Source organism: Chelonoidis abingdonii, chromosome 16 (assembly GCF_003597395.2).
Source record: "Chelonoidis abingdonii isolate Lonesome George chromosome 16, CheloAbing_2.0, whole genome shotgun sequence".
Lineage (NCBI taxonomy): Eukaryota > Metazoa > Chordata > Testudines > Testudinidae > Chelonoidis > Chelonoidis abingdonii.
In genome coordinates, this window is record NC_133784.1 from 10,179,715 (window position 1) to 10,193,814 (window position 14,100).

General features: G+C 44.9%; 1 protein-coding gene across 1 annotated transcript in view; it reads left to right on the forward strand.

The window, feature by feature from the left end:
- ARHGAP22 (Rho GTPase activating protein 22) overlaps window positions 1-10,862 on the forward strand; it is a 271,268-nt gene extending 260,406 nt beyond the window's left edge. The window contains exon 10 of the mRNA XM_032797385.2: window positions 9,940-10,862. Within this exon, the coding sequence (XP_032653276.1) occupies window positions 9,940-10,168 (229 nt within the window). The 3' untranslated portion in view covers window positions 10,169-10,862. The remainder of the gene's footprint in view (window positions 1-9,939) is intronic.
- The last annotated feature ends 3,238 nt before the right edge of the window (window positions 10,863-14,100 follow it).

Below are 14,100 nucleotides of genomic sequence, written 5' to 3' on the forward strand. Positions count from 1 at the left end.
GCAGCCCCTACATTTGTGCGTCCTGAGAGACTCTCTCCTTGAGGCGGCAGGAGGTGTGTATGTGCAATGCTTGCAGGACTGGGCTTTATACAAGGGCGCTTTCAAACCAGCATGTGAATATGCTCAGATTGTGCCCACTCCCACATCTGCCTGCAAGACCAGGTGACCAAGCACTGGGTACCTTGTTTGAACTCCCAAGACCAGTTCAGTGCACAAGGAGGGGGCACTCATGGGTGTGTTTGCTCAAAGAGGAGACCCAACCAGAATGTCTAAGCTTTGGAAGTACAAGTTGTAAGTAGGGGCTGGTCTAAAATTGCAACTGAAACACATTCTCGTCAGCAAATGGGGCTCTGTCAAAAAATCACATCCCCGCTCCCAAGAAAAGATGGATTTTGGTGGAATTTCCACTGGTAATATTTTAACCAAACTTTCTTTCAGCCTGGGCTGAGAGTCTTGCGTCAGGTGAGCTGCCACAGTGCCTCATGGGAGTAGTAGTTCAGCTGCCGCATGCCCTCTTCTCTGCTGTGGGCTGGGCTCTCAGCTGGACTACATCCTGACTCCCCAGACCCTAACACAGACCAAGCAAGTGAGTTAACAGGCCACGACCCAGATGGTGCATGTTGAGCCACGGCCTTCTGGTGTCTGACAACCTCAACTATGGGAACCTGCAGTCACACGTTTAAGTCAGCAAACGGCGCTCAGGCAACTCGATTATCGCGCCTCTTCTTGGCTTTGGTTTAGTAGTCCGTCTGCTTCTGGCACCTTACGAGAGCGTAGATTGTAAGATATTGCAGGCTCGTCTCCGCACCTCGTTCTCTGGAGTCAAATGACTTGCGTGGCGTCACTGAAGTGGATGATTGGGGGGGGACAACTGGGGTGGTGCATTCTTACAGGGCGAGCCATGTGACCATCTGAGGTCCAGAGTTTAACAGCCTGGGTAGTAAGCAGTACCTGATGATTACTTGATGTTCTCTTAAGTCTTTTTACTCTTTTCTTTAGTCTGGTAAAATGGCTTTCACACCTTACTTCTGATGCTACGTTCTCATTCACACAAAAGATGAAATACAAACAGTAGTAGTTATCGAGAGCAACAAAAACATTAGCAAATAAAACCGTGCTAGTTTACAATTGGATGAACCAAAAAATTGTAACATTGAGATCCAGGCTTTAAATGTTCTCTAATTTACTCACAAGACCAACAATACAGATCCTGTCTCTTACTAACTAATCTAAAACAGAGTTAAAGTGTACATCATATGGAAACAGAAACTTTAAGTCCAGAAGGGTCATTTCTTTCTGCATTCCAAAAAGTGTGTTAGAGGTGAAATACAAATGCATACATAATGTCTTATGGACATTAATAAATCTGCTCTCGTACATATCCCCTTTTGGACACTCCAAGATTATAATCGCAGTGTCACTTCTTATTTAGTCCACGTAAAGAAATATGAGGTAGTTGAGCCTGTGGCTCTAAGTTTGCCATAATTGTTTTTCTACGCAGCATATTTAAACATTGAAATCAAACATCATACAATTAAAACCAAACTATTCAGGGGTAGTACATTAGTATGCAGTAGTTGTGGGGAGACATCAGAAAATACTATAATCAATGGTAAGCTGTTAGGTTTTCTGCAGAGGCATTCTTAACATGCCATTGTGGTGCGTGTAATATTAACTGGCCATTTTGTTTTAGGAACTAGTCGTATTTTTTTTTCCTTAACAAGATGAATTGGTAACTGTGTTGCCATTCAATGCCAAGATTGAGTAGAGCAACTCAGCTAATCAGATGGCTTAAGAAGCTGAGACCTCTTGTTGTTGTTTGGTTTTACAAGCGGCCAGGTATAATGGCTTCTACTTTTTAAGGTATCGAAATTATTCCTGTTTGCTTATTGAACATTCAGTGAGGGGTAACCTCAAGTTTTTCCTTTACGTAGGACCAAAGTTGTACATTTTTCGCGCTGGTTAAGCTTTAAGTTGATTCACAGATAATAGGAAGACTCATTACGATATTACTTTAAAGGATGTTTCGCAAAAATCATTACACATACAGTTTTATAGGGGTATTACTAACAGTAAATTATTTAATGTTAACAATAGCATAAGCATAAATTTATAGGTATCTTGTTACAACATGCCTTTTATGTTAGGCAATTGTTGCGCGCAGTAGTCTTATGTGATTTGGCCGTTTTTGTGTTTTCACATCTTACAGTTAGAATTTGCATCAACAACAGGCTTGCTTGTGAACAAAGCATAGCAGAGTCAGAGACCTGTGGTAACACACCAGGGAATCTGACAAAGAAAACACAAGCCTATGCGGCTGCTTTTGGAGCCTAATAGAGTAATTTAAGTCAGCAGAACATTCATTGCATGTTTTTAAACCTTTACAATATATACGCAATGGCCAGGAAATGCCATTTTTTTCTTTACTATAACTTTTCAAAACATTAAGCATATATATTTATCATAGGTGTAACTGTGTGTGTTGTTCTTACAGAGTTTATCATGTACCTTATAAAAGTGACAGTCTGATTACCAGAGCTATTTAGCTCAGTGGTTTGAACATTGTTCTTTTGTTTGTGCATCTAACCTCTGCTGTTGCTTCAGAGGGTCACTGTGAATTTCTTATTCTTTCACTACACTTATCTGAACTATGTATACAAAAAAACAACCAAACCAAACCAAAAGCTGTCAGAATCTGTCCCTATTGTTCCGCTATTTGACTGCCCTAATTGCAGCATGACTTGGTTGTTTTATTAAAACAGTTTAAATGTTGTAAAGGAATCAGTACCCTTAAGGGTAAATGCTAATCCCTAGCCAACACTAATTACTGGGTCTTGCAAAAGGGTCTGTCAGTTTGCACTTTGAATAAGAGTCAATGAATTTTAGTGCATTAAAACAAAACATAACAATTTATCTCACACCTAGAAAACAGGAGTTTGCAAACCAGATGTGTTGGTTTAGATCTTAGAATGTTAAATATTTCAGACAAATAGATACAACACTATTTCTTTCCTTTAACTTTTCATTGTTTATATATAGACACTGGTCTTTGTCTATATTACATAACAAGGACAAAGACGCGGTGTGATAGATATAGCATGCCAAGTGACAGCAACATCAGGAAGAAGGATCTGAGAAAGACTGGAGAAGTACCAGGCCTGAAAGAGGAATAGGAAGGATTGAAAGTGAAGGCCAAGTGGCCAGTGGTGTAGGCGAGCACTTGGGGGCTGTGACTCCCTAAGCTGGGTGAGTGCTCCAACAGATCCAGGAAAACATCAGAGCTCTCTGTCCAGAAGAGTGCAGTGCTAAGTAACAGGCTAAAGATACTGCGCAGCTAACCTCAAACTCATGGCGTCTATAGGAGACACCAAGGTTGAGAGGAGAGACACTACCACCCATAGGGGTGAGAAGGGAATTTTTATTTATATATAATTGAGATTATTCAGCACTCTTCTAAAAGGGCGTATTTTCCCTTAGAATGGCTGAAAGAAACCAGAATTCTTCTCTTGAACATGGTCTATTTACAATTCATGGAATATTAACTGCTTAATTCTCTTCACGCTTGTAGAGTAACTTCACTCTTTTCGTAAATCACTTGTTTACTGTCCAATGAACACCTATATCACCTCAATTTCACCATTTAAGTATAGTTCCAGGATTCATGCCTGCACGCACTGCTTTTCTTACTCCTGACTATCCCTAGGCTTCAACTGTTCTCAGTTCTGTTGCTTGCGCTGTCTGGGCTGATCTGGCGTTTCAAGAACATTGTGAGTGCTATTCGTGGTGCATTTCCACAATTTATGAAAGAAAGTTCAAGGAAAGGGACCAGGAAGGTGGGGCGCTAGTTGAGAGCCCACCTCCTTGTGAATGTAATAGGAACCTAAAGAATCAGTGTTTGAGGCAGACAACAAAGAAAACAAGGGGCTTGTTGCCTTTTACAAGGAGATGGAGTATGTAAAGTGTTGGATCGGTCGGGGTGTTGAGAAGAACGGAGTAAAGGGGACGCTCAGTCGGTGGTGTGGAGAGGGGCTTTTATGAAGCGTTTAGCTGATTATTTGAATAATTGAAGGAGGGCAAGTTTTGATTTTGGCCCTACGGTTTGCCTCTGCCCCCACTGCAGGAAACAGTTAATATCCATTTAGCTATTAGTTTAGGTTGGCCGAGTTTGTCCGTTAAGACTCACCTTCGGTCTTTGTTCCAAGATTTAACAGGCCACTGAGTTTGGTTGATGCCGGCCTGAGTTAGTCAGACCATTTTCCAGAAATTTAACGGAGTCTGGACCCTTTTACAGGTCTGAACCATCTACATACATAAATAGCCGGCGTTCAGTTTTAAGGGATGTCCCATTAGACTTCGTTACCCTAAGGAGGACTTCACACACAGTCAACAAGAAGGAAATTGCCCAGTGCATACACACAAAGAGCCCACAGGCTACTGCCGTTAAAACCGCCCTTGCTTCACCAGGGAGTTACCCAAATGGCGGTGTGGCTGCGATTGTGCAGATCCACTGACTCAAGCGGGACAGAACCCCTTGGTCGGCCGATCCACAACATGAGAAGCACCAGCTCAAACACTCCAGAAGAGGACGATAGACACAAGAAGACAGTTCTCAGTCCGGAACAAAAACAGAAAATAATTACCGTGACAGATCCTGGTCAGATCCCGGGAGCCTACCAGAACAGTGTGTGACCAACAGTTTCGATTGGCGTAGACCTCCTACTGTGGGTGTGCACTTTGCTCTTGAGGGAGCACTGCTCGGCCAAATGCCAGGTGCCGTTGCCCGGTCATCCACAGAAAAATCAGGAATCACACAGCCCCAGTGGAAGACGTTGCCATTTGGTGAACTCCAAATGTAAAGTAGACTCAGGACTCAGTTTAGACCACTCTGTTTGTTAGCTACAGCGCTCTGCACAATACACCCAATATGTGAGCCCATACAAGACACACCTAATCTTATTTATCAGATAGGGGGGGACACTTAGAGGATATTAACAAAAGGAACAGAATTGAATAAGTTAACACTGGGCTACCATGCATATTTTAATTCTTACTAAACATACCGTGATCTTACTGTTAAGTTTCGCCATTAGCACCCTTGCTTTGTTTATGCCTAATGTTTCTTTTCCTGGCACCTGTATTTCAACATTTCTTATTTCTGCTTAAAAGTACATACAACATTACTTTAATCCATTCTTATTTTTACAATATAATTAATTCTACTTTCACAGTGGTGAGGTGGGCTGTGTGTACACACACATTGGGAGGTGTTTGCTCAGATGTTCCCTTCGCTGGAAATCTGGCTTTGCTCTTTTCTTTTACGCATTGTGACTTAGCCATTCAGAGATGCACAGAGAAATGGTCATTTCTGCTTTCCTCAGCCATCAGGTCCCTTTCAGACTGGGATCCAGGTTGGTGGGCCTCTGCCCACGCTGGTTTCCAAGCTGGAGTGGTTTATAATCATCCCATCTTTGAAGAGAGTTTTCCTTTCAAAACCAAGCAGGCTGCACACAGCTCCCATCCCAATCTAAGGGACTTGTGCACATGTGACTGAGCTGAAGTTGGCCCCAGGCATGTGGGAGGAACAAAATCTAACTTTCATGTATCCCCTCTGCAAAACATCTGGGTGGATAACAGGTGGGGTGGAAAAAATGGGGGGTTGCCTGGGAATGGGGGAAAACAGCCACCCAGAGCAGCACATTCCCCCACTACAGAGACCAAAATTGAGGTAGAGGAATGAATGCTACCTCAGGGAGTGCTAACTCACCTTGCACAACTCCCCTGGGAAAGGGCTGAGCTGACTTCACTCTTGAGTGCTGCATGTGGAGTCAAAGCACTGGCTGCCAGTCTACACTGAGTGCTGGCCTTGGAGGGGGTGACCGAGTGCCCCCCCCCCCCCATTCTGAGTGCATCTGCAACTATTTGCATAGCTGGGTGCCCACTGCCGAATTAGATAGATAAACCAAGAAGCCATAGCCAAAATTAATTTAGGAAAAAGTGATGGATTAAAGCCATTTGTCTAAAAACCTCTTTCCTGGCTGGTGGTTGTGCTTGTGTGGTTCTCAGAGCTCCATCTCAGTAGCAAGACATGTTTTAATGAAGGATTCTGTGCTTTTATTTTGTGGCGCAAAGAGAAGCTGATGAGAGTGTGTGTGAACTCACTGCCTGGAGCAGGGGTAGGGACAGGAGTCCCTGTTGATGGAAGGGCTGCTATTTACCTGTTGTGTGGTGGGTTTTTTTTGTTTTTTTTTCTCTCACTCTTAATCAGAAGGAGGCAGGTTTTATGGCTGCCCTGTGAGCAATCTGTTCCAGAACAATTTGCGGATATTATAATGATCAGGCTCCCACTATTAGAATGCCAGGTGGTGAAAGGACAGCTACAGACAGGACTGCATAGCAGTGGCTCCAGGAAAGATTCTTTCCTAATGGAAACATCCTGCAGAATATAATAGGGATGAAAGCTATAGGGCTGCATAGAAATGTAACAGAGTAATTTCCGTAACCCCCTCAGAAACTATAGAATTTCAGCTGAGAATGAGACTCTTAGCACCCGCAGTTCAGCTGTCTTATAGAATCTCATGGGGCTGTGTGTGTTAATTGGCAATTCAGTTCTAAAGGATGGTTAAAAATTCTGTACTAAGGTTTTAGTTTTCTTCTAAATTCTCCAGGACTTTTCCAAAGCAGAAGCTGGATTTTCTTCCTAGCCAATCTTCTGGGTGGTAGGAGAACTGCCTTGGTTTGGAACATTAGTTCTTTCAAGACGTAGGTGCACATTTCCAGTTATAACTGTAGGACCCTCCAGCGGGCCAGCACTCAATCAGTTCATGAAGTGAGGCCTGCAAGATTTCCTGGGCGTTGGGGCCATCTGGGTAGGGAACAGAAAGGGTGCCAGTGGTTGGCCATCATCTGGCTGTGGAGGAAGACTAGTGTCCTGGCCAACTCTTAGGTCTGTCATTTTTAATGGGAGGTGCTGGTGGCAAGACTGATCCTTACTGGAGGTGATGGAACTGCTTTGAAATAGCTTTGTTTCTTTGCATAGAAGACCATTCAAAATACACTTGTGAGCAACTGTCCATCCAACCCAAGGAGACTTGGCTGGAGTTTAACTCACACATGAAGCTACAAAGGTGGCCCATAAGGAGCCCTGGGGTGCAGTCTACTAGGTAGATGACTGCTAGGCCACTGTGTTCCCAGACACAAATGTAGTGGAGATGGAGTTAAGGCTCAGAGAATGTGTTGATAACTTGGTCAAAAATATCATAGGGCTGTCGTTGTGCCAGACTGCCAGTATCCTATAGACCCTGGACAAACCGTATGGAGTTCAGGTAAGCTTTATTGAATTGGATTGGGTGTCTTGGTGTTGAAAATGCCTTTGTTCATGGTAGTGGTGGAGTGTATGTAATTTTTCTAGGGACTTGACTAATGTAAATGTTAGGACCGTTAAAGGACTTTCTGGCACAATGTGTGTAAAGTGGTTTCTTAGGAAAAAGCTGGGGGTGAGGGCTGTGCAAATGACCCACTTGGACTCTACCCTTTTGAAGCTGGGCCGGAAAGGAAAACCCCTTTGATACTAATCACCTGCTCCTGGAAATGCCACATCAGAGTCCCTGAACTGTGTGAAGGGTGGACTAAACTTGTTTTGAGCAGAAGCTGTGATGAACTTATAACCACAAAGGAAACACTGAGGATGAAAGTTGAAAGACTGCGCTTGCCAGAACCCCCGATAGGGTAGTGGTGAGTTCTCGGGTAACCTTATTAGCGTGCGTGTAGGTTATTCTATTGCTTTTATCTTCAGAATAAAATAGGCTTGTACAGGAAGAACTTTGTGGTACCCTCGAAGTATTAACAATCCTGTTACCAATCTCTGAAGAGAAAGCAAACAGATGTGCTTGGGTAGCCTGTCTCTGCAGCCTGGAAGTACCTCAGTCAGCAGGGAGCGAGATGCAGGTCTCCTCCTCACAGAGGTGAAACCTGGGGAGCCAGAGGCATGACAGTGGGTGCCCGTATTGCAGCACTTGATGCGAAATAATAGGTAGCAGGTACCCCTGAATGGTGACAGATTATAATGATTCCCAAAACAAGAGTTGTGCTTGCCTGACTCTGAGGCACAGGGTTTAGATTTACAAGGAGTCTGAGTGTCCAGTCCTGTCTGGGCTGGTTGGTTCATGGATAATCCCTATGGGTTGCTCAAGTTTTCCCTGTCTGTAAACAGAAGAAGTTTTTATTCCCCTCGAGCCACAGGTGCTGTGAGAGAAGAGTTCGATTGATGTTTTGGCGAAAGCACTCTCTAGCTCTAGTGCAAATACCTTAGAAACCCAACTGAGGAAATTATTTGAGTTTGTGGTCTGAGCAAGCTGTGGGCTGGTGCAGTGTGATTGACAGATGGGGCCATGTCAAATAAGGATAAAAAACATAATATTAAACATTATGCCCTTCATTTGCAGAGCCAGGTTCCATCCTAGTGCACTGACTGCAGGGTTGTGCCTGTAGTTGTTAGGAAAAAAAAATCACGTTGATCATGTAATTTAAAGGATTGGCTCATTAATGCATAAGCTTGTATAGGCTATCTAGGCCCGTCTGAGTGGCTTTGACTTTGGTGATCTCCAATATGTCTTCTGATGTAGGCTTTTTATTAATGCTAAACTTCCTAGAGTTATTTTTTGCCTTTAAAAAAAATAAATTTTTATTGCACCTACTTCCACAATCTTCCTGCTCAAGTAAGATTTAAACCTTCCAGCGCATTTAAAGCGTTATGTTCACCCCACTGGAGCCAACACTCAGAACCTACTTGGTCAGAAGGCACCAGGATTCTTTCACATGAACCTTGTCATCAGAAGGAGATGCATAGCTGTCCTTATGTCAGGGGTAGGCGACCTATTGGCCCCCCCCCCCCCCCCCCCCCCCCCCCCCCCCCCCCCCTCCCCCCCCCCCCCCCCCCCCCCCCCCCCCCCCCCCCCCCCCCCCCCCCCCCCCCCCCCCCCCCCCCCCCCCCCCCCCCCCCCGGCCCCCCTCATGACTGAAGGCGGCACACCAAGCTGATTTTCAGTGGCACTCACACTGCCCAGGTCCTGGCCACCAGGTCCAGCGGGGCTGCTGCATTTTAAATGAAAGCTGTCTTAATATTTGGAAACCTTTATTGTACTTTATGATACAATACATAGTCTTAGTTTTATATTTTAGACTCTCTAGAAAGAAGACCTTTCTAAAAAGCTGTTAAAATGTATTACTGGCATGTCCGAAACTCTTAACTTAAATTAGAGTGAATAAATGAAGACTTGGCACACCACTTCTGAAAGGTTGCTGACCCCTACCCTGTGCGATACCCAAGTCAGCAGTGGGTGACCTGTACATGAGCTGGCCTAGGTTAGAGACAGAGCATGTTTCTGCAGGAGAGGCAGCATGACTAAGTGAACGGAATTGGGGCTCCATTCCCATCAGTGGGTAGAGAGCTATGAGTCTTGGCTTAAAAAGTGTTCTGAAGGGCATAGACTTAATAATGCCAGTTAGTAGAAGTGAGTCTAGAATGCCTGGTTTCCAGTGCAGGTTACATTCCTGTAAGTTAAAGGGTATCTTGACAAGGAAAAGCAATGGTATGAAGGAAGAGGACAGTTGCTGAAATTAATTAATTCTAACTAGTGAATGGATTGATTTGTAAATTCTCAGGTTGATTGTCCACCCACAAAGCCAGTGGTGTAAGTGTGGGGAAGACACTGTCTTTTTTTTTTTTTATACCTAAAAGAGAGGTTGAACCATTGATCAACATACAAAACTCAACTCAATGTAACCTCCCGAGTTAATAGTTGGTACCTCCATAACCCCACTTGATGGTATCATGTAAGATGTTTGTTGTGGCTGTCATATGCCATGAAATATACAAGTTTACCAATCAGTGGAGCAGTTGTCAAGAGACTAAAATGCTCTTTGTTTTCTCTTGGCTTTAAGAATTGAAGAAACAAGCGCTGAACTGAGAAAACGAGTGACACAGTTAGAAGAGGAGTTGGACCAGGAGCGAAAGAAATACACAATGCTGGAGATCAAACTGAGGAATTCGGAGCGTGCACGTGAAGATGCTGAAAAGAGAAACCAGCTCCTGCAGATAGAAATGGAAGAGTTTTTTTCGACATTAGGAAATTTGACTGTTGCAAGCCAGGGAGCTAAACTGCCCAAGTAAAGGAAGCAGAAGGACACCATTTTTTAATTCCAGCACAGATCATTTTGTTCTGGGTTACTCATGCATCATGAGTAATTTGGCAGAGAGTCCCTGCTCTTAAGGATTTTTGCTATGTTGGTTTGTTTACAGATGCTCTAGTATTTGGGCTATCAGGGAAACTGACTGCTAAAGGCAATGCTTGAAACTGTAGACCCTAGATTGCAAATGGCTGGGCCTCTCTTTCCTAATGTCAAAGGGACAACTCTGTCACTGCCTTTGGCTTTACTGTGCCATAGACAACAGCACTGCTGCCATGGCCTAAGTGAGCTGCAGGCAGGCTGGAGCCGAAGGAGCATGCCAGTTCCTGGGGAGGAGATGACACTACTAGCATGGCAGCGGGTTTAGCTCATGTGATGAATCAAGTTGAACTTGGTGGGTTTTCCATCCTTAATGAAACTATTTAAAAATCTGCTTGGTGAAAGTTCTTATTCCTGTACTAGGTATTATTTTATGAAGGTGTTTTGCAAAACTAGCTGACAAGCACTTGAAGGCATTTGAAAGGCTGACACTTCGTCACCCAATTTCTAATTCCCTCCAACTCTGCTGTGCCAAAACTATGACTCTAAATATTATTATTTGCACCAAATGTGACTTGATAAAATATGTGATTAATAAATACCATGGAGGGGCAATCCTCCCTGGAGCCTGAACTAAACACATCTGGCCACAAGCATCCTCTGCAGCCAGTCTTTTCTCTCTCCTTCGTTCTGAAATAATGACTTTACCAATAATTGCAGTAATGGAGCTCAGCGTGGGGAAATGAGAGACAGAGAGAGATTTCTAACCTCCTTACTGCTCTGTTTTAAATGAATAAGCACCTGGTAGTTAAAGACCACAGCTTGGAAACTCCAGTGCAGTTACAGCAGTAGAACAGTTTTGAATGTAGGCCTAAAGGTACCGACTGATACACTGGTACCTGAAGGCTTCTAGTCTCTCAACAGCTCTAATACGAGAGAGAGATTCTGTTCCTCACTGATTTATCCCAGTTCTGGTCTAGGGAATCCTATTCTCAGAGCTAGAGGTAACGAATCTATTCAGGCCTGGGGGTGTCTGTACCTCTCAACAAGGAGGTTATTAACACACACTCTCTCTCTCTCTCTCTCTCTGCTAAGACATGGAGAAAGGTCACTAGCATCAGCTTTCAACCAGTACTGAGGCAGCTCAACTGCCCCTGCAGTGCAACACCGTGTAGCCTGACCCCAGAACCATGTGCAGCACACATGTTGGCACTGACTTCACCTGCTGTGTCATGAGCTCCCCGGGCTGGGTGCAACTGGCACCATTCCTCACTCCATTCTGACCCCGTTTCAGTAGCTCGCATGGGAGAAATTGGCAGCATAGGAGGCTAAAAGGAAGGGGTCAGCACCACTAGCCCCCACGGCCTGGGTGAGCTGGCCCTAGGGATGCTTTGGGCTAGAATTCCAGTGCTGGGGCTGCTGTAGGATTTTCAGAGCTGCCCAGGATATATCACGCTCTTGAGTTTCCTCTCCCTGCCAGGCTGTTCCAAGTCTTGATGGATTACACTTAGCTGCCCCTGTGCCATCCCAGCATTCCCCCTGGAACCAGCAGATGCCTGCTTTTCTCCATAGCTAAGCCATGCTGCTTTGTTTCCTTTGGGCTCATGTGCACCTACTGCACATCCATTCCCCTTTCTTCCCACAGTGGCAAACGAGCTAAGCAAAGTGAAACCTATTTCTCTGCAAAACACTCAAACCTTGCTAGGCTCCGGCAGGAGGGCAGGTTTTGTTACTGCGGTGGGTACTTTAAAACAGTGACTCTCAACCTTTCCAGACTACTGTGCCCCTTTCAGGAGTCTGATTTGTCTTGAGTACCCTCAAGTTTCACCTCATTTAAAAACTACCTGCTTACAAAATCAGACATAAAAGTACAAAAGTGTCACAGCACATCGTTACTAAAAAAATGCTGACTCTCATTCATCATAGACTTTAAAACAAAACTAACTGGAATATCCTCACTGTACTTACATTTCAATAGAGCAGTATAAACACGTCAGTACCTGTATCAAATGTTAGTTTCTACTGACTTTGCTAGTGTTTTTTATGCACAGAGCCCTGCAAATCTATCTGCTTTATACCTGCAGATACAAATTTTGTATCCAGGCACAGCTCTATTTATATAGCCCGTTGTAAAACTAGGCAAATATCTAGAAGAGTTTATGTACTCCCAGGAAGGCCTCTGTGTGCCCCTGGTTGAGAACTGCTGCTTTAAAACATGGCTCAGTGTGAAGTGGCTGATGTAAACAGTCACACACACACCCCTCCCCTGCCAGCACTGGCCTTTTCACACCCAGCCACTGCCCCAGTGCAGTGCTATAACGCACTGTCAGCCAGTTGTTTGTTCCTGGGAGTAGCCTGCCATCTGCAGGGCCTTGGCAATTGTTTCATCTGACTCCATTCATGCCAACTGACACCCCCCAAGGGAATTAGGATCCACTTTTAAAAAAATTCAATGTATATGTAACTTTTGAAGTGGCTCCTTGGTCATTTCAGGCCACTTTTCCTACAACACCATCATAAAACAAATCCCTACTGTGACTAGACAGCAAGGGCAGGAAGGCTACAGCTACCAGCATCTCCAGCAACAATCAAGGAGACCTCTCCACTGCATCTGCCCAGCTCACCTGATCAGTAATGTGAGCTGGAGATCTTCCTCTTGATGGCACTTGATCCACAGACATAGCAACCAAATTGTCTGAGTTACATCTATGGCCCCCATCACTGCAGTAACCTGGCACTGCCCCGTCCTCCATGCATTTATCCTCACATGGCCCTGATGGACAGAGAGGCCAAGTGACTAGTCCAGGGTCACATAGGAAGGCTACAGCAGAGCAGAGAACTGAAGCTGTCTCCCCCAAATCCCACATGAACCATCCAGTCTTCCTCCATGACTCTCTGGCACCTGCATAGCAGCCTATTACAAGAAGTGGTGGTTTTACTTACATGTTAGACTGGGCTGACAAGGCATTCAGGGAGCCAATACTGGCCCCTGCTGGCTACCATGTGCATGAACTTCTGTTTACTACCTACTAGCCAGGCCCTATACAGCACTTTAGAGTGGTAAAGATGCCGCTAACCCTTATGGTTGCACAGAACACGTTCAGTACAGTGACGGTTAACCACTGCAGTAGCATCTGTCAGAGGCTGCAGGCCTTTTGGAACCCTAGCAGGACAAGCTGCTCAGTGGGTGTTAACACTGAAGCCTAAACAATGACAATTTCAATGTTAGCATTCATGGCTGATCAAAGCATGCAAGAAAGAGGAGCAGCATTTTGTGTGTGCATTTCTATGCCATCTAACAGCTGTGATGTTGCACCTAGGGAGGTACTACCACTTCCTTCCTCTTTCCCCCACGCATTTCTCTGTGCCTACTGGAGCCAAGACCCTACCACAAAAAGAAACGTCTACAGACTGGAGGAGCGTGGGGAAGATTAGCTCCTCCTGAGGTTTGCATGAGGCTGCTGTTCTAGCTTTCATGCTCCAGGGACATCAAGGAGGACAATTTTTGGGGGGTATCCATGCATGGCAGAAGAGCCAACAGCTCTATTTATTTCACGCTGACAGCTGCAGCAGGTTCATGAAGAGTTTTGCCCCTTCATCATCAAGACTCTCATGCAGGTGATGATCCTGTGTTAGGACAACTCCCAAAGAATCATCTGGCTTTGGCCCAGCGGTGAGTGGAGCCTATTCCACAAGGGACAAACTCATTGTTACAGTACTCCAAAAGATGCAGGCCTGCCCTTGCAATGGAGTGCGCCCTCCCCCAGCTTTCCGTGACCACCATCCCATGCACAAAACTCCCTTCCACCCACACCTAAAACAAGAGGCAACTGCACAAAGGCAAGAACAGGCAGTGGGGGAAGAGAGGCAGGAAAT